This window comes from Heptranchias perlo, chromosome 12 (genome assembly GCF_035084215.1).
Source record: "Heptranchias perlo isolate sHepPer1 chromosome 12, sHepPer1.hap1, whole genome shotgun sequence".
Classification (NCBI taxonomy): Eukaryota; Metazoa; Chordata; class Chondrichthyes; order Hexanchiformes; family Hexanchidae; genus Heptranchias; species Heptranchias perlo.
The window spans coordinates 52,908,273-52,934,749 of record NC_090336.1 but is presented as its reverse complement, the minus strand read 5'-3'; the positions used below and the strand labels follow the sequence as shown (position 1 = coordinate 52,934,749).

Genomic DNA, 26,477 nt, shown 5'->3' with positions numbered 1-26,477 from the left:
TTTCTTTTAATTGCCTGATAACCTTGTGTTTTCTTTGTGGAGTTCAACTATATCTGTATTTATAGTTGGGCTGATATTCAGACTTTTCTCTCTGTTTGCAGAAATAACAACATAGCCAGCCCATAAATGATGGGAAAGGTTTGATCCTGATCTAGATAGATACAAGGATGATTTTGTTGATACCCAGCAGTCTTGCTAATCCTGTAAAATTTTATGCAGCATTTGTTCTATTTTCTCTGTGCATTGGACCCGCTGGTCCACCAGGATTGTTCATGCATCAAAATTTGTCTTTAGAAATATAATCAGATTATTAAATCAACACTTCAACACACTTTGCAATAGCTGAACTGAAAATAAACGGAACAGAAGTCACTGGGGATTATCTTAGCAATGTAAATTAGCAGAAATAAAAACAAAGTTATTGTACCCAACGAGGGTGAATTCCACAATAATTCCCAAATCCGAATTGATGTGAATGAGTATAATTTATCATTACTGTAGGCACCCCTTCTACCCATATCTTGTAGGTGCAGCAACAGGTATTAATGGCAGCTTAAGAATGAAAATCATTTAAATCTGGCATTGTGGGAGCCAGATGTTTGCTCTGCAATAAGAAATGTAATTCACATTTGCATCTTTGAAAAACAAAGCTCCAAATCTAAAGTTGTATTTTGTTTAAACCAACTTCACCTAGCTCTGGCCTGGTGTGTGTGTGTATATATATATATATATATATATATTAGGGGATTCATTCAATCAAATAATCAACCATGTTAGTAGAAGGGTACACAACCTGTCTGAAAAATAAACTAGTGATGATAAGATACATGATGGCATAGAAAAATACAGCATTTCCCAGCAATCAAAGCAGATTATTTTTGGATGAATTTGTAGTGTCAAATTCACAATTGTTAATTCTCCAGTGCAGTGGCATTACAAATCCATAAAATACAGATCTATACATCCATGAAATATGGTTGAAAACAGCTGGTGTTTGCACTAATTACTATTGAATGGATCAAATACTGAATAAGGTCCACACAAAATGAAAATGAGTGCGTTAAAATTAATAATGGCAATGATTCCAAAGCAGTGGATGCATTGTGGGAGCTAGATGATTGTAAATCACTCTTGCTTTCCCCTCTCAATTTGTGACATAATTGTGAATTTTGCACATAGATCACTGACATATCTCCCACCAGCCAAACAGAGAAATACTTTATAGCAAATGTCAGTATCAAGCAGATTAAAATAGCTCTGCTAAACATAAATAGAAGATAATTCAACCAATCCCACAAGATGTTTGTATTTGAATTGAATGGCCTGGCCCCTCCCTCGTATACCTCGCTAAGACAAAACAACAATTGTTGCAACTGTTAGATCAAAAAAAGTGGGGTGTGTTTTCTGTGAGTTAAGCTGGCTATTAACCCTTTATGACAACATTGAAGTGGACAATACCATGCAAAACTTTCATGCTTTGTTTCTGTCACCCCACTTACTACCACAATGTAAAAAGAATAGGTCCAATTAAAATGAATGGGATTCCTCTTTGTGAATATTTACATGATTATCCAGAGGAGGACCTTTGCTAAATGCAGTTCTGAACAATTTGACATTGAACAAAGAATCCATTGATCCCTTATTTATTCCAATTGTTTTAATTGTTTGATGGCCTAGCAGCCTTCACATTGAGATAATGGCCCCCAATTCAGAAAGCCTGAGTTCAAATCAGAGCCAGGACTGACTTTTGAACTCGGTTGCCCCCTATAGATACTATTTACTAGGTTCTACCTTCTTCCTTCCCTCCCTGCTTTCTCTCTTCCCCCCCGACCCCATCACTTCTTCCCTCCCCCTAAACAAAGCTTAGCTCTTGTAACCCTAGTCAGTGCAGAGCTTCATGGTTCAGACTGCTCCATTTTCCTATCTAAAGCTGAATGGTGCACAGAAAGGAGTAATAGGAATGGGGGAGAGGTAAAATAGGAATGGAATTGCAACAGCTAAAATTCATACTTTCTCTGGTATTTATATGCAGTTATCATTTATCATGTTATCTGCAGCAAGAGACACACACTAAAGAGTTGTTTGAAAAGATGGACCTGCATGTTTGAAATGAGGGATGTCTCAAATTTGTGCAGCTTGCGTCAGACCACCCAGAATGACTCATTGTGGGTAACCGTACAACTCCATCCACTTTGGTTAAGCTGCTGGTTAATTGAAAATGTTCAAAATGACAAAGGCATTCCTATGAACACTTAGAAATAGCACTGCAGACATATAAATTAAATTTTCCACTAACATAAAAGTATTACAATGAGAACAAGCAAATTGAAGGGTAGATTTCCACCCCCCCTTCTTCTCCTCCCCTCCCCGCCCCCCTCCCCCCCCCCCCCCCCCCACCACCACTTCTCGGGCGGCTGGCTGGCTGGCTGCATCCATTTTGAGGGCTGGGTCTCATTATCAGGACAGCCCGGCAGTTCAAGGCCACCCCAATATCAAATAGCCCGGCCAGTCTCTGGGCCAGAAGAAGGTAGGTCCGTGAGGTAGGGAGTGGGCAGGAGGCTCTGATATCAGGAGAGGAGCACTCGTGCTCCTCCTGGCCCCACAAAATTAAAAGAAGTGTACTTACCTTTGGGCTCCTCTCCGGAAATTATCAGGGCAGCCCGGCAGTTCCAGGTCACCTATTCAGAGGACCCTGGCAAAATGAAAATGGTGACAGAAGGAATGGGACGGTAACTTCTTTCACACCGTTTTCAGGGTGCTACTGCCCTGTTTTCACTGGGTGGGAGGTCTCAAGATCTCCCCCTGTACTGTATAATTCTGACTAATTTGATGACACATTGTTTTGATTAAATGTTTAAGATTATTATATTACCATGGAATAGTCACAGTATTTTCTCACTAACAATGAAAAGAACAAATTGCAACATTTAATTTTTAAAATATTTTATTAAATCCTGATTATTTGGAAAATACCTCTTGTAATTCTTCATTGGAGTATAAGGGTGTATTCACACACCACCTTTTGTGTAAACTATTTCAGTTTGAGTCAGATCTAGCGATTGAATCAATCTCTAGATCTGACTTTTGCATCTCTCACTCCCCCCCACCCCCCCCCCCCTCCCCCCCAAAGCTTGTGGTTTTAGACCCAAACTGCAGATCTCATACCACAGTTTAAACACGATCTTCCACAGTTTGGATCTCAAAAGAGAAAGGGTAGAGTAGCCGAGTGGCTATCGTACTGCGTTGGCAACTCAGCAGTTGTGAGTTCAAATCCCATAATTGCAAGTTGTGAAATTGAATTCAATAAACCTGATTATCCAGCAGCTTTCATGGTTATTTTTTTCTGGTAATTTGTGGGCTGGCACCAGAAAAAATGATCACGAACACTGCTAGATTGTCGTAAAAACCCAACTAATTCATCAGTGCCCTTCAGGGGGAAGGGAACCTGCCACCCCTATCTTGATTGGCTTCATGTGACTTCAGTCCAACATTACATGGTTGACTCTTAATGCCCTCAGAGAAAACTAGAGATGGGCAGTCTCGCATTTTGGAATGTTGCCCACACATCCCAAGAGCAAATTTTACAAAAAGACTGTAAGAAGGAACAAAATGTTAATAATATGTAAAGTCGTTCTTCAGTCAGTTATTCTTCCTAGGGATATTGTTGTTAAATATTTTAGTGTCTTCAAAAATTAACCAAACTGTTTTGCGTGCATGCGTTGTTATGCCATGATATCACCGCACAGGCTTCTTAGCACCACAATGCTTACAAATCACTTTGAACTCAGGTCAGGCTTTGAAGGTGCCAGTATGAATTGGCCCTCCAAACCCAAAGCTAACTCGAGAGTGATTTGCTTTGAACATGATAGATGGAGTGTGAATGCACCAGAATAATTAACGTTACTTAAATATTTCAACTAAACTGGCACTTGCAGCTACAATGAAAATCTCATCCTGTCTTTTTCTTTACAGATACGAACAGACTTTCTGTATATTTCTCAAATTTTCGATTTATATTACTCATTCCAACAAGCAGCTGTATCCCTAGTAACTCTTTCAAAATTGAATATAATTGAGTTATTGGGTAGGATATGTAATCAGATGCACAAATAAATAATAAACTGTGCTATCCTCTGTGTGTATGTGGAGAGAGTGGTGTAACATTAAATATTAGATTGTTTTTATTACTTGAAGCACTAATATTTTAAAATCCATTCTCAACTATTGTAAATGATTTTTATTGTGAAACATCTGACGATAAAGAAACAATGTAAAGTTTTAATGCCTGTCCTGTGACTGACTGAACGGAGTTTGAGGGAGTAGCTTCAGGAAGCTTCAGTCTAAGCAGGAGCCAACTGCAAAACTTGACTGAAATCCGCCAATAGCATAACAGTAATTACAGAGCTGATGGGTGTGAGGAATTAATACTTGGTGGTGAAACGCATTTATTACAAATTTGGGTTTGCCGTCGATACTTTCCCAAGTTCAGTGACGTCAGCCACTCCCACTCAGAGCATCTTGCTTTTATGGGCACTTACTCACAATGCCCTATATCTATTTATATAATGGCGGGGCCCTCAGGGATAACAGTGGAACCCCCATGTGACCGGATATCCACGTCCTTTACACATGTATTCCTTCAATTTCTCCAAAGGCGGACCGACTCAACACTGGATGAGGCGAAGCTTGGTTCAAGTCGTTAAGATAATTTATTCCACAGTAAGGTTAAAATATAAAACAACGGTTATAATCAGATTTATTTAGTTCAATCAATGCAACCTATCTCCCCATAATAACATAAAAATAATAAAGGGGCTATACTACCCCCTTCAGTGGGTCACCTTATTTGACTTAAACAGACTAACTCCTCTGCATTTTGACTTATTGATCCTGCCGCTTTTGGGGTCTTCTGCTCAAACGGCCTCTCTGTTGCCAAAACTAGACTACATTTCCGGGGTCTCTTCTTCCTTCTCCTCACAGACACAGATATCAAAATGTTTTCCAACATTAGGTGAGAGTTGTTTTCTGATGGCCCAGACAAGTTAATGAATCGTTAGTTGTTTAGTCTCTGGGAGAAACAATTTCTGTTTAGCACCGTTTGTCTGGGTGCCATTTTAAAAAAAACAAATGCGCGAGAATACACGTTGCTTTTAAAAACCCAGAATTAAAAGTAGCACTTTTTCCATATTCTTCCTCTGGAAAAATGTCAAAACAATAGTGAAACCTGACAGTTGTTGTGACTAATTGTACAGGTGGTGCTTAAAATTTTTAATTGACTAAATTCCTTTGACTCGGGAAATATGATGGTCCTCTTCTTTTCTCAGTCCGCCCCCAATTTAAGCCATTTATATGGACTTAAATTAATTTACAGCAACAGTGAATTGGGTTCCATGTTCTGCCTTCTCAGTTTGGGTAGGGTTAGATGACCCTAGGACCGTTGCCTCTTGACATATTATTGTCTATGCTACAGTTCCTTTGGCACTGCATTGGGACCTCTCCCTTGGTTTTCCCACCCTCTTTTCTTTTTCCTGTTCTATAACTTGGGGGTAATTTGATCAGGTTGTTCACAAAAGTAGAATAAAACTTAATCTAGGCAAAGATAATAGATCCTGAATATCAAGAGGTGCTTTGAAACTGGGTATCCATATCCAAGTCTGTGCCCTTTAAGTCCTTGAATGCTACAAATGGGCTAGCGTTTATGTGTTTTAACTCAAAAGCTGACATTTGAATTCTCTTAATTTTAACGGTAAGATCTATGATCTGTTTGTTCAGTACCGTACAATGATGCATGTTGACAGTGTTCAGAGATCAAGAGATTCAATGGTTGTATAAAGCGGTGTAGCATTCATGTTCCTTGTCAGTGTTCATTCTAAACACACCATCAAAAGTAACCACAAGTAAAACCAAACAGCAGTGTTTGGGAAAAAAAAGTAACATCTTAATATTTTGTTTCCCTGCCCTCCTCACCCTACCACCCGCCCCCACCCTTCCTTTAACGCCTGAGTTTTCTACATCCATAGTATACTTCATTCCCTGGCCAAGGCCTGCTGTCTAGTGCTGTCATGTTCCACAGCTGGCTGCCAGGAGGTGTCCTTAGATTTTGTTCTTTGCTCAAAGCCTCTGCCTTGCAACATGGCTGAGATCTGCAACTCATTATATAAAGAGTTACCGGGCAGGAGGAGGTAACTTTTAGCATACTGAGCAAAAATGATGGTTGCTGGTTGAAAAGATGATGTTATAAAATATCTGAATTTCTTTTAAATATAGTAGGTACCAAGTAACTACAAGTACCAACCTCAGTGTGCTGGAATTGGAGAACGATCAGTATGACTGATCTCTTGACGTAATTTCCTGTATGAGTTTTATCAGAATCCCTATGTGCTTTTGTCACACAGGCTCACCTTGTAGCAGCCTTTGAACAAAGCCTGGCAAACATGACGGGAAGATTACAGAGCTTAACTATGACTGCAGAACAGAAGGTGATTATTGTCTGTCCCCCCTGTTATGTGTGCTTTAGTGTTCACACTATATCTTTTGATTATACAGCGGTGAAATAGAAGTTCATTTCCAACTAGACTACCCATGAGTAATACAGTTTATGGCATAAAACACCATTCATTTGCATGTATTTTCCACAGTAAGCAGTAGCTTGACTTTGAGAAAAGCTAGTAGTAAATTAATTAGGGCTAACAAAAAAATAACAAAATACAGTTGCTTTTTCATTTATAATGAACATTTTAATATCTGGCGTTTGTGTAATATTCAGGATTCTGAACTTAATGAATTGAGAAAGACCATTGAACTACTCAAGAAGCAGAACGCTGCTGCCCAGGCAGCAATAAATGGAGTCATCAACACACCTGAGCTCTCCTGCAAAGGTAGGAAATCAGTATTTTCCTGGTATGTGGAAATGTTTATATATTCCGTGAATAGTTATTTGTGAGATCATCCTCCATCCGTTACATTTACGCACTATGACTCTCACCGATGGGATAAATGGTAACAGATGAAGCCATATGTTAATGCACAATTATGATAAATAAGGATTGTAAAAATCTTTTGGAGAAGAAAAGTCACACAGCTCATCAGACACGCCCTGTCTGATAGAATTTATCAGTGTAAAAGATGCACTTGGACCACCTTTAGCTCCATTACGCCTTAGCACAAAACCTATATCTCTCATTTGTGCACAACAGAAAATCATTGCAATTAATGTGTTTTACCCAGGTAATGTTTGTAGTATTAGACTTTTATTATATTTGCCTGTCAGTTAATTTGGTAGTAATATTATAACTAAAGTGAAAAGATAAGTAACACACTTCTGTCACTGATTTTAAAAAAAAGCCTGGTCTTTCCTCCTCATCTTGGGGACATGGAAATCAGTTGTGCCATTCCGATTATTGCCCTGCAGTTATCTGCTAACTCAACACAGACCAGGGATCAAATCTGGTTCTCCTCAGCCTGCATTTCCCCACTGAGTTATCAGAGAAGTTCAAAGTCCATGATGATGATGATGATGATAAAAATAACCTGCCAGCACCATCTGAAAATAATTGCTCATTGGTAATTTTAAGTTATGCACTGTTTTGAAATAAAAGGAAGTCACCACACTATTGATTGAGACTTCAAAAGCCTCTGCCCAGTTGTAAAGGATATTCCTATAGCAAATGAAGCACCTCTGGCTCAGTGAGTTGCTGTTTCATATAGACCAAGTAAATTCCAGGTTCTATGCGTAGTTAGCTGATCTCAGCCAGGACAGTGGTAGAAATGCAACAATTAGCCTCAGTACCTGGACTAGGGAGGGAAAAATCAACCAGGGTTCCCGCTTTTGACTGCTTCCCAGCGACCCCTGTTAGAAGTGTACATATGTGGATCATGACTGAGGGCGGGATTACATTTGACCATGATGCCCCTCTGCAGTCAGCCTGTGTAGAACACTAAAAGAGCAATGCCAGGTGTACAGGGCGAATACATACTGAAAATCAGTAAGCTCAGACTAAACAAGCGTGAGCTTAAATAGATTACCAAACAAAATGTGAAATGCAGAGGAAAAATGATCTCTATAAACCTTGCAGGGAAAAGCGAAAAGGTTCACGGGGACGATTATAGGATCATGCAGGAACAAGTCAAAAGATCGATCAAAGAGAGAACTAGAAAAAAGCATAGCTGCAAAGTGAAAACAAACTAGTTTAAAAAAAAATTCTTTCAGTACTGCAATAGCAAGTGGACAGTCAAAGAGGTGAGAACATTAAAAGTTGCAAACAGGTTTGAAACAGAGGATGAGCACAAAATAATAAACATTTTGAATGATTATTTCCTCAATGTATTCACTAGGGAGGCCATGAACAATATGCCTCCCACCCACCCCTAAAAAGTAAGCAAAATTTAGGACTTCGATATAAATGAGATGGAGGTCCTAGACAGGCTGAAAGGGTTAAAACAAATAAATCCCCAGTGCTAAATAGTATTTATCCCAGACTGTTGAGAGGGACCAGCAAGATTTGTATGGCATTGGCAATCATTATGAGGGAGTCAGTGGACACAGGGGAGGTACTAGTAGCTTAGACACAGGCGAATATGATGCTCATATTCCAAAAGGGTGACTAAACAGACACTGATATGTATTTCATGTAATCCCATGCCAAATAGTGATTTTCTGTACAACAACAAGCTATTAAATAGTAGTCAATGTGACTTTATTTGGGGAAGATACTGCCTGAACCGCCTCCTTGCTTCCTTTGAAGAAATGACAATCTTTTTCAATTGTGGTAAACCCTATAACACTACACACTTCCAAAAGGCATTTGATAAAGTTCCACAAAAAGACTACTAGCTCAAAAGCTGTGGGGATTCAGGGTAAAACTTGGGAATGGAAAAGAAATTGGCTCAAGTGTAGAAAACTGGGCACTGATTAGAGGAGTTATGTTGGATTGGGGGGAGGGAAGCATCTGGGTGAGGTGGTCCAGGGCTCAATGTTGGGCCCTTGATTTCTAATTTACACAAATGATTTGGGTTCAGAAACTCAGTGTAAATTGTTTAAATTTGCAGACAATACCAAACTGTGAGGGGCAGTGGAACATAGGAACAGGAGTAGGTATTTAACCCTTCGAGCATGTTCTGCCATTCAGTGAGATCATGGCTGATCTGAAATTGAAGGAGACAGTCTCGAAATTACAGAATGATTTAAATATGTGAGTAAGCTGAACTATGGCACATGAAATTTAATGCAGACACATGTAAAGTGCTGCATGTAGGAAGGAAACATGGGTGACATGCATTCTCCATGAATGATCATGAAATCATCGAATCGTACAACACAGAAGGAGGCCATTTGGCCCAACATACTTGTGCCGGCTCTTTGAAAGAGCTATCCAGTTCGTCACACTCCCCTTGCTCTTTCCCCATAGCCCTCATATTTTTCCTTTTCAAATATATATTCAATTCCCTTTTGAAAGTCACGATTGAATCTGCTTCCACCACCCTTTCAGACAGCGCATTCCAGATTATAACAATTCGCTACTTAAAAAAAATTCTCCTCATCTCCCCTCTGGTTCTTTTGCCAATATCTTAAATCTGTGTCCTCTGGTTACTGACCCACCTGCCAGTGGAAACAGTTCCTCCTTATTTATTTGATCAAAACTCCTCATAATTTTGAACACCTTTATTAAATCTACCCTTAACCCCCTCTGCTCTAAGGAGAACAATCCCACTTTCTCTAGTCTCTCCATATAACTGCCATCTCTCATCCCTGGTATCAAATAGCTATGGATGAAGTTGAGCGAGATCTTAGGAATCTTAATAGACTCAGCGCTTAATGTGTCCAAGCAATGCAGAGCAGCAATCCACAATGTCAACAGACTGTTGAACTACGCAGCTAAAACAGTATAATATAATTCGGAGGAAGTTGTGATCATACTGACCAGTGCTCTGGTCAGACCTCACCTTGAGTACTGTGTCCAGTTCTAGTTGCTGAGAAACAAGGAAGACATTCAAGCACAGAGACAGTGCAGCAAAGAGCCATGAGGCTGATCCCTAGTGTCAAAGGTTTGAGTTATGAGGAAAGGCTGGAGAGGCTTGGGCTTTTTAGCCCAGAAATTAGGTTTTTTATAAAAGGAAAGACAAAGTCTTTTTTAAAAAAAATAGTATTGGTGTGTTACAAACAAGTAATTGACTCTTCAAGTTAGAGAGATCTAGGGGTGGTAGAGAGATCTAGGGGTATTAGAGAATACAAGTTAGAGGAGGTCAGTCAGACACACCTTGAGTACTGTGCCCAGTTTGGTCACTGAAACAAAGGGGCCTTTGAAGCCCTAAAAAAGGTGCAAAGGAAAGCTGTGAAATCGATCCATTGTGTCAGAGGGCTAAGTTATACTGGATATGGAGTGCACACTTATAGGAAGGGACACACCCCCACCTACTTAAGTACATAGAGCTCAAGCACAGGTTGGCAAGAGCTAATCCTTAGGAACGTCCAAGTGTGTGCACTTTTAAACACTTCAAATTGCACAGTTTATTAGTGTGGACCACTGGTAAACTTCCTGCTGCTTTTAGACAGGTTCACCCTTTCCTTTTAGGGTATTTGCTAATAGGCATGTTTGGAGACAAATGGGGAAAAATCCCAGTCCTCAGTGATAAGTCTATCCCATTATGGGCCAAGCTATCTGATCAATCATTAGCAAAGCGACTTGCCTTCCTTTTTTCTTCTCACTCCCAGGGAGATAGTGGATGTTATGGTTTGGGTGGGGGGGGGGGGGGTAGGGAAAGGAGAGGTAACTGTACGCGCGCACTCTGGATGGATGAGCTATTCATTTATAGGTCTATAGCAAGGCAATGAAAGAGTTTACAGTTCGAACTTGGGTACAAAGATTCATGAGTAATATAGTAGCTGACATAGAGCAAGGTACTGATTTGTGTTATGACCCTGTTATAAGCATCTATTAGATTAGCTTATTCTAATATATCAATCAAATGAGGATGTACAATTGTTGTGTAAATTGTGTTAAAATGCACTAAAGAAATTACATGGAGCTAGTTCTGATATCACTGCAATTCCTTCACACCAGGAAATGGTACATCTCAGTCAGCAGATCTAAGGATCCGTAGGCAGCATTCATCGGACAGTGTATCCAGTATTAACAGTGCCACCAGCCATTCTAGTGTGGGCAGCAGTGCAGAGGTGGATTCCAAGAAAAAGAAGAAGAAAAACTGGGTAAATCTATGGTTTGCTGACATGTGCATTTAATCTTTTGAGTATGTTTTTAAATCAAGATTTAGTCCACAGTGACTTGTACAAATTCACATATGCTCTGGGCCACGCTTGGAAATCAGGGGTATTTTCTGTTCCCACATACAGTGTTGTGGCATCATGAGCACAGTATATAACAAAGATTATTATATTTGTTAAATATTTGTGATGTTCAGCTAGAAGTTCAGATTGTGTTGGTTTCTGACAAAATGGTGATTATATTTTTCATCCAGATGTTCTTGCAAGAGGGATTGACACGAAGTGGAAATCTCATACCTTTGGTGAAAAAAGGTTTAACCCTTTCTCTGACACGTTGGTGCCAATAAGGTTTCCTGATTTCCTGTTTCCTTAGCTTAGGATAGATAAAGAGAGGCATACAGGCATGATTAGTGAGAGGGAGAATGCAAAAGGGAAAACTAAATTAAAAATAATTATATATGTGTGATAATTGCCAGAATTGGGGCATGTTTGGTGATATATTGCTGAGGACCTCTGATAACCTATATTGAATACAAATACTATCCCAAGATATGGTGAAAATCGGTTACCACAAAATAATTCATTGTACCCCACATGCCCCATTGGCTCGTAGGATGCATCTATCTCATTTAACTTTGTGAATTAAGTTGCAGTATCTCATCACCACGGTTTATTCCGTTATTTTAGCTGTTACCTCAGTTTTATGTCTGCTTTGTTCAATAGCAAACAGGTACTACTGCGCAGTTGTCCGCAGATTATCCCCATATTTGTACAAAAAGTTTGACGCTGTAATCTTCAGCCTTACAAGGGTCGCAGGCTTCCCGCCCCTCCCCCCCTCAGGGTGATACGTTGCTGCTCTGATTTTACAGCACCATGTTGTGGTGCGGGGGGTTCCTCTGTTGTCCCTCTATAGTTACAGGTCATTCACCCCAAGTATGTAAATGACACTATCTACACAGTTTGGGACAGAGTCAATGGCCTGGCAAAGCGGTGGGCAGAAGTCCCGCCCTTCTGTACTTCTACCCCCTACAAGGATCTGTGGCATTTGAGGTCCATCATATTCTTGAAACACGAAACTATCTATCACAGAATTCTTGTCAAATGACCACTTTGAAAAATTGAACTGGAGTTGCTTTTATATAAAAATATTTAGCAAGATAATGTGTGTATTCCACCTCTACAATAAGGAAGTGTTAGATGCAGTGCTCATCTATACTTGCATATAGACATCTTGCTCAAATGCTTGCAGAGAGTAATACTTTGTGCACAGTCAGGACTTGAGGGCTAAGTATGTTAGTTACGTTTGCTGTTTAGGTAGTATCTGAACTTTCAATTAGCCAATGTGAAATTGTAAACTTCGATATTCATTGAAGATTAGCATTTTTGGTCATCAATAGTTCAGAAGAGGTTTAGCTACAAGTAATAATCAAATGTTTTGATATTCTTTGATGTATTTTTTTTGTCTGATAGCAAACATCATCTTGTTGCACATTGTTTAGTTTAGACCCATTCTGTCTGTCAAATGATCATTAATGCTTTCATTAATAAGTATACTAAATGCCACTGAAATTTTAATTGAAAATAATGTTATTTTGATGTATTTATTTTCAGAACCATTCTGATATTCTTGGCAGAGTAGCTCTGACTAATTGAAATTATGCATGCAGTCTGAGATTCTAATTTAAACAGCAAATCACGTAATCATTCTGCTTCTCTTTATAATTGATTTAGAGTTTAGAGCTGCCCTTTCTACTTTGCTACAAAGAAATTCCAATGAAGATCTCAAATTTTCACAACAATGTGGAAATCAGATCTTCTATTGGTCTAGTTTGCTTCATCACAAAGAGTCACTCTTAACCATTGGCATTACGTAGGATTTATTTATCAAATACATTTTTACTTTGTTCTAAAATTAAATTAGTTTGTTGTTTTCTCTTCTCTTTCCCTGTGCTTGCACACTTCATGGCAGGTTTATGAGGTAAGTATAACCTTATACTTGCAGATCACCTTAAATCTAGCAGTACATAATATACCCTTGTTATCACGCACAAATCAGGAAACAGTTAAATAGAGAGGGTCCTATAAACTTCCATCTGTAGTTTGCCTGATGCTCTGTCCCATCCACGCTGCTGTGGGAATAATATTTACTGCGGCATGTCTTAATTATAACATGAGTATTTCACACTTGATACCTGAAAGATGTTAAATCAAGGGTGCCATAAACTAATAGGACACAGTTTGGCATCTGGTAAATTTCTAATCTCAGCTGCATTGTAGTGTTATGCTGCCAAATAGAGGGCAAAAGTTTTTTTTATTAGGATGGAATGCGAAGCCAGGCTGCCCTTGTTAGAGAATGCTAATAGAGCAAAATTGACAGAACGGGTGCTCTTGGTGCAGAAGTACTAAAGAGTGGAAGGGGAGACCATAAATTTCTGCCTGGGGTATTGTATGTCTGGTGGTTGTTTCACAGTCAGTGGTCTGATATCATAAAGTCAAAGTAACATTAAATTGAGATGAGAAAGAGAATGAAGCTAAGAGTGGTTTTTGTTGGTGCATAGGAAAAATTCTGGGTAGTCTGATCACTTTATGTACGATTAGAAATATTATATTGCATGAAAATCTTTTTTAAAAAATCATTTTTGAAGTATTAACATCTTATCCACTTAATAGTCTTAATTAGTCCTGCATCATAACCTTTTTTGTCAAAACTTTAATTCCTCTGATGAAGATAATAAAATCAGTGTCACGCTGATTTATGGAGGATCGATTTTAACCCCAAGTGGGGCAGCAGGAGACACAAATTGTGCCACCTGCACCGATGTCATTGGTGTGAGGCCTGAGGTATTTTGAGGGGCCGGGCCTTATTTATGTTAGGTCGGCAAGTTGTGAGCGCTGTTCCCACATTCGCAGACAGCTCGCCAGTCAGGTGGGGGATGGCGGGAGGGATTTCGGGCCGCTCTGACATGGGACCAAACCAGAAATGATATCCTGGGGGGCGGAGGGAGGCAGTGGACAGGTGGACGGTTAGTTGGTAAATTTTTGTGAGGCCAGGAAGACCATTCTGGTCCCACAAAACTCAAAGAATTTTTTGTTTAAACTTACCTTGTCCCGAGCAGTCTGCAGCGTTTCCGTTAAGGACTGTTGGTTAGGGTGCCCAATGCCTGATACCAGTGGGTGGAGCATGCGTGGTACCTAAAAGTCCATTGGGGTTCCATGATGTACATAGGACCCCAATTAGCATATTGGACTAACACTCCTGCCTGAAACAGGTGGGTCCCTGGGCTGCCCATGGAAAGCAGCAGTAGGCAGTAAAGTACGGACCATGATTTTCAGAGCTCCATTACCGCCCAGCGGACTGACTTAAAGTTGGCCCCATGCGGTCTAGCAGACTAGTGTCAGTAACGGACAAATTGTTGCAGCTGTTGAATAAGGGTAGCCGTATCTCAGCACCTAAACAAAAAACGAAGAAAAGTCAGAATTTTCTTTTTCTTTGAACTCGTATTGGTTGGGTAACGACAACAACACTTACTGGACCCTCAACTATAAAGCTGGAGTTTACGAATCCCAGGCTCAACTGAATGCTCTCAGTTGAGCTTGCTCCAAGTACCTATTTGCCAGTATATGGCAAAGAGCAAAGGAAAATAAACTGGTGTGGGAGGAATCCATGTCTACATTGCTAAATGTGCCTTATGGCTTCCTGGTGAGTAGACAGTGGCACTATTGATGCATCCGTAGATATCCTAAATAATGTTAAAATCAATTCTGGCTTATAAGATTTGTGAATAATTTGATACACTATTTTCTCTGAATTATCCACAAATGCAGGCATTATTGATGTTGCCATTCATTTATATGTTGCCGTTCTCAATTCTTGTTTTTTGGATTCTTTTAAAATGTGCTCCTCATTATGTGCTGTCCCATAATTCATAAAATGGGGTCTAATACAATGGGAACTTTAAGTGGATATTTGTTTCAGTTGCTTTGGCAAAAATGTTGTAATGCACTGTGCCTTGTGCTCTGATCAGGATTACCAAAAAAGATAGTTATGTCAGTGAAAAATATTTTTAAATGAGACAACAGGCGCGGACACGATGGGCCGAAGGGCCTCTATCCGTGCTGTATAACTCTATGATAACAAGGTTGAAGTGTGGTCTACTTCAATAATGCAGATATTCAAGTATAACTAGTCAATGTAATGCTCAAACTTAATTTTTTCTCCCAGGTGGCAGATTACAATACAAGATGAACCTGTGCTTTCTAAAGGAAAATTCTTTTTGTGATATTCTATTTTATAAATTTGCTGTCTTGAGCAATATTTAACATTCAGTTAGACTAAAGGCAATCACTTTAAAAGACATTGTTAGTTTTTATATCGTATGTTAAATCTGGTTTTAATATACTGGTTAATCTCCCATGGCCTTGCTCGTGGTTAGTCGGAGGAAATGGTCGCCTATAATTTCCGCAGAGTTCTCTGATCTCCCGCCATAACTTCAGAAAGAAATCAGTGGAAACCCCAGAAAATGGCCGTTGACGCGATTTCTCTGGGATTTCCGCTGATGGTCTGTTGAAGTTATGGCGGGAGACTGGCATCAATTCTACCCTGGTACAATTTTTAGCTGTGCTTGTAACAGGCTGAGAGGGACTGCAGCGCCACCTCAGGTGCAAGTAAGGAAAGCAGGTGTTATCTTTGCTATTGCCCATTGATTTCAATGAACTGGGGGCATTACTAGTATGACTAGCTCAAGAATTTTAATATAATGTTAGAAGTGTGTGAGATTAATTTAAATGTATACACAGATATGTATTTTCCCCTCCACATTCATTTTACATCCTGTGTGACTATTTGTGTTATTTAGTTGAGAAGTTCCTTCAAGCAAGCTTTTGGCAAAAAGAAGTCTCCGAAATCTGCTTCATCTCATTCGGACATTGAAGAAATGAACACCCCTGATTCATCCTTACCTTCATCCCCCAAGCTCACTCACAATGGATCTACTCCCTCCACGCCAATGATGAGAACTTCGCACTCCAACTCACTGTACGTAAACCTTTTATTTACTATTGCAAGGTAAACACAGTGTAAGTAATGTTTGGTAATCGTAGGTCAGTTATGTTCATTCCTAATGGACAGAATGTGCCCACGTTTTTTTTAAATATGTGTAGCTGGCAGGCGAGGCCCTCTGGTGTATAAGTTGCAGCAGTATAAAAGTTGTACCTGAATTTTTTTAATCTTCTGCCTGCCTGCCTCACCATGTTAGCATTGTACCTCTAATCAACTAGATCACAGAGTGTCACTGATCAAGTCATTGGGAGTCCATTGTCCAAAACACACACAGCTTGAGCAGAGGGGGAGATGGTGAGCCCAAGGAGAGAGCGTTTAAGAAAAAAATACATCCTTTGACTCTCAGCAGATCCTGCAGCATTTATAAGAAGTTACATGAACTCCTTTCGCTCTGGGTGGATGGAAACTGGAGAAAATCTATTTCAGCAGCACCGAAGATCCTTATTTTACCTCAGTTCATTTCTCCTGACTATAACCACTTAATGTGCCTTTCACTATTGAATGTTATATTTGAAATTGGATATAGGTGTTTACACTGCTTAAACATTGTGCTGCGCCAAAGCAAGCAACATGGTGTTATCCACCTTAATCTCTTAAATATTTACTAGTTTAATATAAAAGCACCTTATTCTCTAAGAATTTATGGTACCGTTCCAATTGCTTCTTAAGCTTAAGTATTGTTTACTGGTTTGCTGGGAAAGTCTTGTTAGTCTTTCGATGTACTGTGTCATTAAATGGTACGGTGTGGGTTTGTGGGCTTGATTCCCCACAACAAAGTACTGATCCGCGCTATGCCATCGAGGAGTTGCAGGCGGAAAGTTTGGCCTTTCCACAGTCACTGCGAATATGGAGGGAAAATTCTGTTCCACTCCTGGTTTTTAACTGCCTGCGCTTTTAATGATCATACTCTGATTGCTTTATAAATGTGTCTTTTTTTCCTAAATGTCCATTTTGTGCAGTGTTTTTTCTTCTAACATGTGTATGAGAGAAAGGAAAGCAGCGTCCAGCTGGGCATGCAGAAGGTGTGAGAGTGGTCATATGCCTAGCACTGCGTTGTCATGGTAAAATGTGATAATCGCTGCCTTGTTTGATATATTCAAACTGCATAATGTTATAAAGGCACTGGTTAAGGATTGATGTCTTATTAGCTCATTCTGGTTTCACATCTTAGGTGGGACTCAAATTATGGAAGCAGCATCTGTGGCATTTGTGATGCAAATTAGTTTTCCACCACTTACTAAAATAATACTGACTTTATGAATACCTTTTTATATTAGATAGCTTGCTAAGCTTTTTAATGTGCCAATAGGATGGTTGCTGATGACTGTAAATTTATAAACTGAATAAAAATTCTGTTCAGTGAACAGCACTGCAGATCGACTTTGCTTGACCAGTTAATGGGGAGTGCACTTTTATTTTAGAACAGGTCAAAGCAAATCTTTCTATTTTAATGTTTTTTTCCAACAAAAGCTGTTGAATTGTTAGGACTCTTAAGGGGTTAGCATTACCTTTGGAAATGCAAAGTAAGAACCAGAACTGGCTGCCATCAAACTTTAACTCGGTGCATATTCTTGCGTCGCGGCTTTAACTGAGTGTTGTTACTATTGTCACTGAAGAGTGGAAATGAAAATAGACACTTAACAATCTTTCACTTGATCCGTGATGTTAGATTGAACAAAACATAGAGAAAAATCAAACAGCTTCCAGTCTGTGTTACTCTTCACTCTTTGATTCGATTCCTCCCTCACAGTAACTGCACATCTTTATTTCATGGATCACTGCTTCCTGGTCAATTTGTTGGGCAGCTTCACATCCCATCACTAATATTGAAGTTACGTTTCAAATGCGGGACATTATTGGCTGTTCACCCTGTCGAGGAACCACAATCAACTGTCAAACATGGAGCTTTTAATCATGTTTAATGCCCAGGCATCCACATTCTTTTTCAAAGTTATTGATTTGGGACAAAAAAAATTCCAGCAGATTTGGAGTAACAATCCAATCCAATATTTGAAAATACAACAAAAATATTTTCCGCTTTCATCAGTCAGTTATATTACCAGAATTCCAGATATATATGTGCAGTTTAGGTAGTTTATTATGTTACCAAATCTAACTTCTATTAATATTTGTTATGTAAAAATATATTACAGCTGTTACAGATGTAAAGGAGACATCTGTACAAAGGTGAACATAATTGACTCAATAGCAGTACACTGTAACCCTCTGCACAGATCACCTTTGTCTGCTGACATCTAGGGCGTTACTTAATAAGTCCGTGCTCCTGGCGGGCAGCCTCACCTGCCAACAGCATCAATCAGAAATTTAGGCGGGCACTGCCCACAATTTCTGGCAGTTAATTTGCTCCCCACTTAAAGCAAAGACTCGTAAAATTACCCCCCTAATATCAGCACCAGTTCCACTGATAAGCAATGGCTGCATACTTCAGCTTCGATTCTTTTAGGTGCCCATAAAGAGCACCTAAAGATTGTTCATGGGTTTTAGTGTACTTTGGATTTCACATTTAGGATAGGCCTAAATTGGTTTTCTTCTGTAGGAAGCTGGGACATCTAATTTGTTACTATACTTCAGTGAAGGATTATAGTTTGCCCTGAAAGTATTTTTTTTCATTGCTCCACGTCTGAAAGAACGCAACAAAATAATCAATGGGTTCATTGCTTCCAATTATCAATTTTATTTAGGAAAATCATTGCCCTATTATGATAATTGGTTGCAAACAAATCTAAAAAATCAAATTGTGATTTCCTAGAGTAGGTCACAGTCTTGAATTCTAACTGACTGAAATAATTAATACCTGTTCTGTGGCTTTTGCTTCCCTTCCTTTTCTCTCCTGTGCAGCATCTCTGAATGCATTGATGGTGAAGCTGAGACCATTATGCAACTGCGCAGTGAATTGAGGGAGAAGGAGATGAAATTGACAGATATTCGACTTGAGGCGCTGAGCTCTGCTCACCAACTGGACCAGCTGCGCGAGGCCATGAACAGGATGCAGGTGAGGTGGCTTTGCCTTCTGCTGCGGTGTTATATTTTTTTCAAGTGTGTCTTTATTTACTTGAGCTCTACAAAAGATGGACGTTTTAAAGAGTACAGTATGTAGTTTTTGCTTTTTCCTCATTACAGTTTGGTAATGGTTCAAAACACAAAACCAATCAATGCATTCTTTGTCAGTAGGTTTTCCTCTTCATTGTGTCTGAGGAACACTCCGTTCCCCAGGGCCAGCGACGAGGAACCAGAGGTGGAGATCTGTTTTGCCAGCTCTCCAACCCCCCAACAGTGCCACCCCGGGATTCCTAGGAGTTCCCCAAATTGACTTAATTGGGCCTATACCTGCAGGTCCTTGTTCTCTTGGCTAAGGGTTAAAAAGAATACATTGGAGTCCAGGAGAAGATGTGTTTTAATGGAGACTTTTTAGTCCAGAATTGTCTTTTAATTCAAACATTTTGAGGGAAATCAAAATGTGAATATTTTTATGTTCAGGTGTAAAATGCATCAATTGGAAGTTGTTCTATCCTTGTATACACAAGATAAGACTATTTAAAATTATGCATTGCAAGTCCATGGATTCACCTACAGCAATGATGGTTATGGATGAACTTTTTTTTCTCCTCAATGCTGCCTCTTGATGATATATGGTTCTATGCAGGCCAGCAGCCCTCCGGGATCTTGCCCATTCTTCATGTGTGAGCTGAGACAGGAATTGTTTGCAGGCTATTTGACACAGAAGGCATCACAGCATAACCCAATCCTGTCCTCATCCGATGCATGCATATGTTGCATTCCACTACGATTCACAGGATACTGAACAAAAATAGGACCCCAGGGCATCTTTATCCTTCTTTAGCCCAAGGGCACTGAGCCCAATTGCAGCTCCCTTATTGTTGCTCAGAAATCTAACTGTGCACCAAAAAGGTTTATTTGGCTCCCTATCCATTCCATTACCAAGTCCACCTACTTCCACCTCCGTATCCTAACTCACACCAAGTCCCCATCACCCCTGAGCTCGCTGACCTACTTTGGCTCCTGGTCCGGGAACGGATCGATTTTAAAATTCTCATCCTTATTTTCAAATCCCTCCATGGCCTCGCCCCTCCATATCTCTGTCACCTCCTCTCGCCCTACAAGATCTCTGCGCTCCTCCAATTCTTGCCTCTTGCGCATCCCCAATTTTAATTGCTCCACCATTGGCAGCCTTGTTTTCAGCTGCCTAGGCCCAAAGCTCTGGAATTCCCTTTCTAAATCTCTCCGCCTCTCTACCTCTGTCTCTTCCTTTAAGATGCTCCTTAAAACCTACCTCTTCCAAGCTTTTGGTCACCTGTCCTAATATCTCCTTATGTGATTCGGTGTCAAATTTTGTTTGATAATCGCTCCTGTGAAGCGCCTTGGGACATTTTACTACATTAAAGGTGCTATATAAATGCAAGTTGTTGTTGTTGTTGAATATGTAACTTTCTGTTCTGTGGGGCTCAGTACTACAGCACAGAGTGCATTTACCCCCTAAGCTGTCACGAGGCAGATTCATGTGAGGAGGAACACTCAACCCATTATTGCTCATCCTGAAAGGCCCACAATCCCCCTGTCGCTGCACCAAAATATTTCTTAAATGATTCCAAAGCTTTCGCCTCCGCTGCTCTACCTAAGAATCCACTCCATGTATTGATCACTTTTGATGTGAAGAACTTCTTGACATCAGATTGAGTCTGTGTCCTTTTGTCCTGGTTTAGTTTGAAGTAGTTTCCTGGATCTGTCTATTGTCTGTTCACTATTTTCTATATCTCTGTTAGATTGCCTCATAGTTATCTCCTTTCAAGGCTGAAAAGCTCAACTTTCTCCAATTTCTCCCCATAACTCAGTCTGCTTTTCCTAGGTTCCAGGGCTTATAAACAGACTTGCATTTACATTGCTCCTTTCACAACCTCAGGGTGTCCCAAAGTGCTTTATAGCCAAGAAGTACTTTTTGAAGTGTAATCACTGTCGTAATGTAGAAAACAAGGCAGCCAATTTGTGCACAGCAAGGTTCCACAAACAGCAGTGTGATAATGACCAGATAATCTGTTTTGGTGATGTTGGTTGAGGGCTCAGTTTTGGCCAAGACATCGGGGAGAACTCCCCTGCTCTTCTTCGAAATAGTGCCGTGGGATCTTTTACGTCCACCTGAGACGAAAATCCAGGTTTCTGTTTCACGTCTCATCCAAAAGACGGCACCTCTGACAGTGCTCCCTTACCACTGCAATGGATCAGGCTTGAATGTCTCTCTTGTGTCTCAGTGACCAGAACTGAATAAAGTACTCAGTGAAGCTTCACAATTTTAACCCTAAGTTCCTCATTTGCAACCATTTCGACTAAGAATCACATTTAGATTCTCCTCCTGGATAATGGGGTGACTGTAAAGGATCTCTTCACTATAAATTAGAATTTTTAGCAAACGTGCTGTTATTAGAAAAAGGAAAACAGTACGTCAAAATTGCTATTTAGAGATTTTGCTGAAATGCTTTTGAAAGTGCAGTCTTTCAAAAGAAATATTAATAGCAAGAAGAAGTGTGTAAATTACAGCTCTGAGGTAACCACTAGGCCCACTTGCTTTGCTGCAATCTGCAATTATGCTGCTGCTATTCTGATCATTTTTTTAAAAAGCTCAAATGTTAGTGAGGAGCTAGATGCCCTTACTGTGGAATCCACAATCTGTTTTAGCGATGCATTCCTCAAGCTGTTCCAGAGAGACAACAGCAACATTTTGTAGGAGTTCAGCCAACATTTCTTGCCTATTCATGCAAAGCACTAGTTCCCAAGTGGAAAGATGTCCTCATTACAAGCAGGTCATCTGAGAGCCACATGTGTGAAATTGTTTGGCCAGAGGACATTTGGAAAGACCATTATTCAGTGGAGGCTGTGTTTACCCGGATGTTGCTGCAGCTGCTGTGTGGTGGGGGGATTGGAGGAGTGGAATAGATATTGGGGATTTCTTCTCCAGCCAAGAGCGGTCACCAGAGGAATGCAAAACATTCCTATCCATTGTTGCCAGATATCTGCGCTGCCATTGTTTGAAATGAGCCAGCAAACAAACAAACAGTGATTGCTAGAGTGAGCTTTACATTTAAAACAGAGTGTGACATACCATAGCACTAGACTCAAGATTGCTTCCCATCCCCAATTCACTTTGAGCTCATTGAAGATTGACCTAGAGAATCATTGACTGGTAGTTTGTGAAGTTAGGTGTAATTTTAAGTCACTTTTTCTCTAAATGATTTGCTTTCATTGGTACACTGTTCAGCATGATTCAATCATGATAAATTATTGATGGAATAGCTATTTGCTCTTGGTCAAGTAGATTAATCTGCTAAAAGGTAACCTAAAGGTAAGTGGTAAATACAAGAAAACTTAGGGGTTCTGTTAATCATAACCCATCCAGCAGTACTTTCCAAGTTAGCAGTTCATGCTTAATAGTATTTACTTGTATAACTATATCATAAAGAAATGACCTTGTTCAAGAATGCAATGGCATTTCCGTATCAATATAAAAACTTATGATAAGAAAATTTCTAAGACTGGGGATAAGGGGGATGGAGAAGAGGGAAGGATTTCCTGGTGTTGTCTATAAATCCATAAGTGTTACCCCATCATACTCACAACTTCAGAATGCTTTATGAGATGAAGCTAAACGATAGCTAAATGTTTCCACACACTTCGTTTCTTAAAGTTACAAGATTTGCCTATATGTGTGTGTGTATGTGTATAGTATATATATGTATATAATATAAAAACTTCAACAGCTTAACTGCTATATTACTTTGTTCATGGCTTCCTATTCTCAAAATCAATCAGATTTCTTTTGAAATGATTATGCGGGTTTTATTATGGCAATAGAATTCATTTGGGAGATAGTCGTTGGTGCACTGAACCATTGTTTCATGGTATCACTTCAGATCTTCCTGTGCGACATTTAGAATTACATGGCAATCCTGACGCATCGTTTTTTTTCTAAGTTTAAATCTAATGATGATTTGGGCTACTGTGTTGATCAGAGCCCAATTTTCCAGCGGTAATCTTTACATACCCTGAACACACAGGTAATAGTTAAGACAAGTTAAAAGTATTAAAACAAGCCGTCATGTAAAATGCTTCTCGAGTGCATTGCTAGCAACTAAAGTGCTAAATCAGAGAGTTTGTTTAGGACAAGGTCTTTTACATAATTTTAAAAAAAATAATCTGGCTTGCTTTAATTTTTAAATTATTTTCTCTTCTAGACTGAAATTGAAAAGCTGAAGGCTGAGAATGACCGATTGAAGTCTGAAACCCAAGGGACCTGCAGTCGGGCCCAGTCCCAGCTTTCCATCTCTTCGTCCCCTCGTCAGTCACTCGGCCTTTCCCAGCACAGCCTTAACCTGACCGAGTCCACCAGTCTTGGTAAGTAACTCTGAAATAGTAAATTCTTTTTGCTGTATTTGCATTAAAAGTATGGATGACTACAGTGCCTATTGCATATCGTAGGATGGACAAATTGCAGGTCTCAGATTAAACCATCTGACTAAGACTAAGTTGTTGGAGGCCAATCATCTCAGCCCCAGGACATTGCTGCAGGAGTTCCTCAGGGCAGTGTCCTGGGCCCAACCTTCTTCAGCCGCTTCATCAATGGCCTTTCCTCAATCATAAGGTCAGAAATGGGGATGTTTGCTGATGATTGCACAGTGTTCAGTTCCATTCGCAACCCCTCAGATAATGAAGCAGTCCGAGCCCGCATGCAGCAAGACCTGGACAACATCCAGGCTTGGGCTCATAAGTGGCAAGTAACATTCGCACCAGACAAGTGCCAGGCAATGACCATCTCCAACAAGAGAGAGTCTAACCACCTCCCATTAATATTCAACGGCATTAACATCGCCTAATCCCCCACCATCAACATCCTGGGGGTTACCATTGACCAGAAACTTAACTGGACCAGCCATATAAATACCGTGGCTACATGAGCAGGTCAGAGGCTGGGTATTCTGCGGCGAGTGACTCACCACCTGACTCCCCAAAGCCTTTCCACCATCTACAAGGCACAAGTCAGGAGTGTGATGGAATACTCTCCACTTGCCTGGATGAGTGCAGCTCCAACAACACTCAAGAAGCTCGACACCATCCAGGACAAAGCAGCCCTCTTGATTGGCACCCCATCCACCACCCTAAACATTCACTCCTTTCACCACCGGCGCACCGTGGCTGCAGTGTGTACCATCTACAGGATGCACTGCAGCAACTCGCCAAGGCTTCTTCAACAGCACCTCCCAAACCTGCGACCTCTACCACCTAGAAGGACGAGCAGCAGGCACATGGGAACAACACCACCTGCACGTTCCCCTCCAAGTCACACACCATCCCGACTTGGAAACATATCGCCGTTCCTTCATCGTCGCTGGGTCAAAATCCTGGAACTCCCTTCCTAACAGCACTGTGGGAGAACCTTCACCAGACAGACTGCAGCGGTTCAAGAAGGTGGCTCACCACCACCTTCTCAAGGGCAATTAGGGATGGGCAATAAATGCTGGCCTCACCAGCGATGTCCATATCCCATGATCGAATAAAAAAAGACTATAAATTTGGTTGTGGTACTATTCAACTTCCCATCTTTTAAAATACATTGCTGTGCTTAAGTACCATAGCATGGTAATCTTCCTGCAGACACCACTGAAGCTCAGAACCTTCTAACCCACACTGACATAGCTAAACAGTGAAATATTTTGATTCTGTAAGTATAGTTCAACTTGTATTGAGTTCAGATCAGGAAAGGGAAGTCATTTACTGAACCAGCAGAGAATTCATGCTCACTGTTGTGTTTCATTGTTTCCCTTTCTAATTGTTGTTACTGTTGAACAGATATGCTACTTGATGACAATGCAGACGGCTCGACTCGCAAAGAAGGCAGGCATGTGAAGATAGTAGTCCGCTTGCAAGAAGAGATGAGATGGAAGGAGGTATGTTGAAGGTGGCCAGTTCCATTGCTGAAACTTCTGATAATATGCAGTTGGGATGTAATGCTGCTTGTTAGCAGTGAGCAACTTTATTTGGAAATGCTCCGATTCCAAAATAAGGTTAGAAGCCAAGAAGGGAAAGATGTTGCTCTTGAGTCATGATGGGGCTTATTATTGTGCTTCATGACAATTGTTTTTAACTATTGAGTTACTTGCCAGACTATTGAGAGGTCATTAAAATCAACCACTTAATGTGGGACTGGAGGCACGTGCTAGATAGGGATAGCAGGTTCACTTCCCTGAAAGACTTCAGTGAACTGGTTGGGTTTTTATAACAATATGGCAATTTCCAAGAGTCATTTGTTTTTCTGGTGTCTGGGCCACAAATGACCAGATTAATTGAATTCAATTTCACATTTGGTGGCATTTGAACCTATGACTTTTAGGTTGGGAGTCCAGACCCACGACCATTATGACCAAGATCTGAGTACTTTAAGGGCATGAAATTCCTTGCAGAGCCTCAGTACCTACATTACAACAGTGACTACACTTCAAAAGTCCATCATTGGCTGCAAAGTGCTTTCGAATGTCCTGAGGTCATGAAAGGCAATATATAAATGCAAGTCTTTCTTTTCTTTTCAAGTGCCAATTGTTATGTGTTACTTCAAGCATGTGAATTTGTCATTTTTGGTTTTCCCACTTGTGCAATATTAATCTCATGGATAGTGCAATTCCAAATTACAAAGATTCAGATTGGATAATCCATCATTACTCTCACTAAGGTTTTTCTCAGAACCTTTAAATAAACATAAAAACAGTGTAATTCCTATTTTGTGTCATTTATTGAAAACCTTTATGTACCAGGAAACTAACACTTGTATTTAAATTTTAAGAGCATCTCGGAGGATTAGATGCGCAGTGTGTTTGAGCGCACTGTCCTTTCACTTCTCAGGCCTGGGTTTGAGTCTAAGCGGACTGAGAAGGTGAATCTCTTATTTTTCTGCTGGCCTTTTTGTGACCTGAGTGCAGTGAGCCTGGATGGTGTCAGCTGAATCCCTGGAGCATTTGGGCCTCAGCACAGAACTGCCTGCAATTGGCACAATGTTACTTGGTGAAGCTACAGGATAGTTGGTGTGGGATTTGGAAACATTGCCCTGATGCAGTAACGAGTGCTGTTTTGGGATTGGGATTACAGCACATTGTTGGACAGGGTAAAGAAAACTTTACT

General features: G+C 40.3%; 1 protein-coding gene across 4 annotated transcripts in view; it reads left to right on the top strand.

Moving 5' to 3' along the window:
- nav2a (neuron navigator 2a) overlaps nucleotides 1-26,477 on the top strand; it is a 369,482-nt gene that overhangs the window by 317,782 nt on the left and 25,223 nt on the right. For 2 of the 4 annotated variants that reach the window (XM_067994107.1, XM_067994106.1), the window contains exons 16-23: nucleotides 6,396-6,479; nucleotides 6,767-6,878; nucleotides 11,061-11,206; nucleotides 16,078-16,256; nucleotides 17,240-17,341; nucleotides 19,140-19,293; nucleotides 23,543-23,702; nucleotides 25,155-25,252. In XM_067994107.1, coding sequence (XP_067850208.1) covers nucleotides 6,396-6,479; nucleotides 6,767-6,878; nucleotides 11,061-11,206; nucleotides 16,078-16,256; nucleotides 17,240-17,341; nucleotides 19,140-19,293; nucleotides 23,543-23,702; nucleotides 25,155-25,252 — 1,035 coding nt within the window. The remainder of the gene's footprint in view (nucleotides 1-6,395; nucleotides 6,480-6,766; nucleotides 6,879-11,060; nucleotides 11,207-16,077; nucleotides 16,257-17,239; nucleotides 17,342-19,139; nucleotides 19,294-23,542; nucleotides 23,703-25,154; nucleotides 25,253-26,477) is intronic. The other 2 variants (XM_067994109.1, XM_067994108.1) reach the window with 1 other exon arrangement.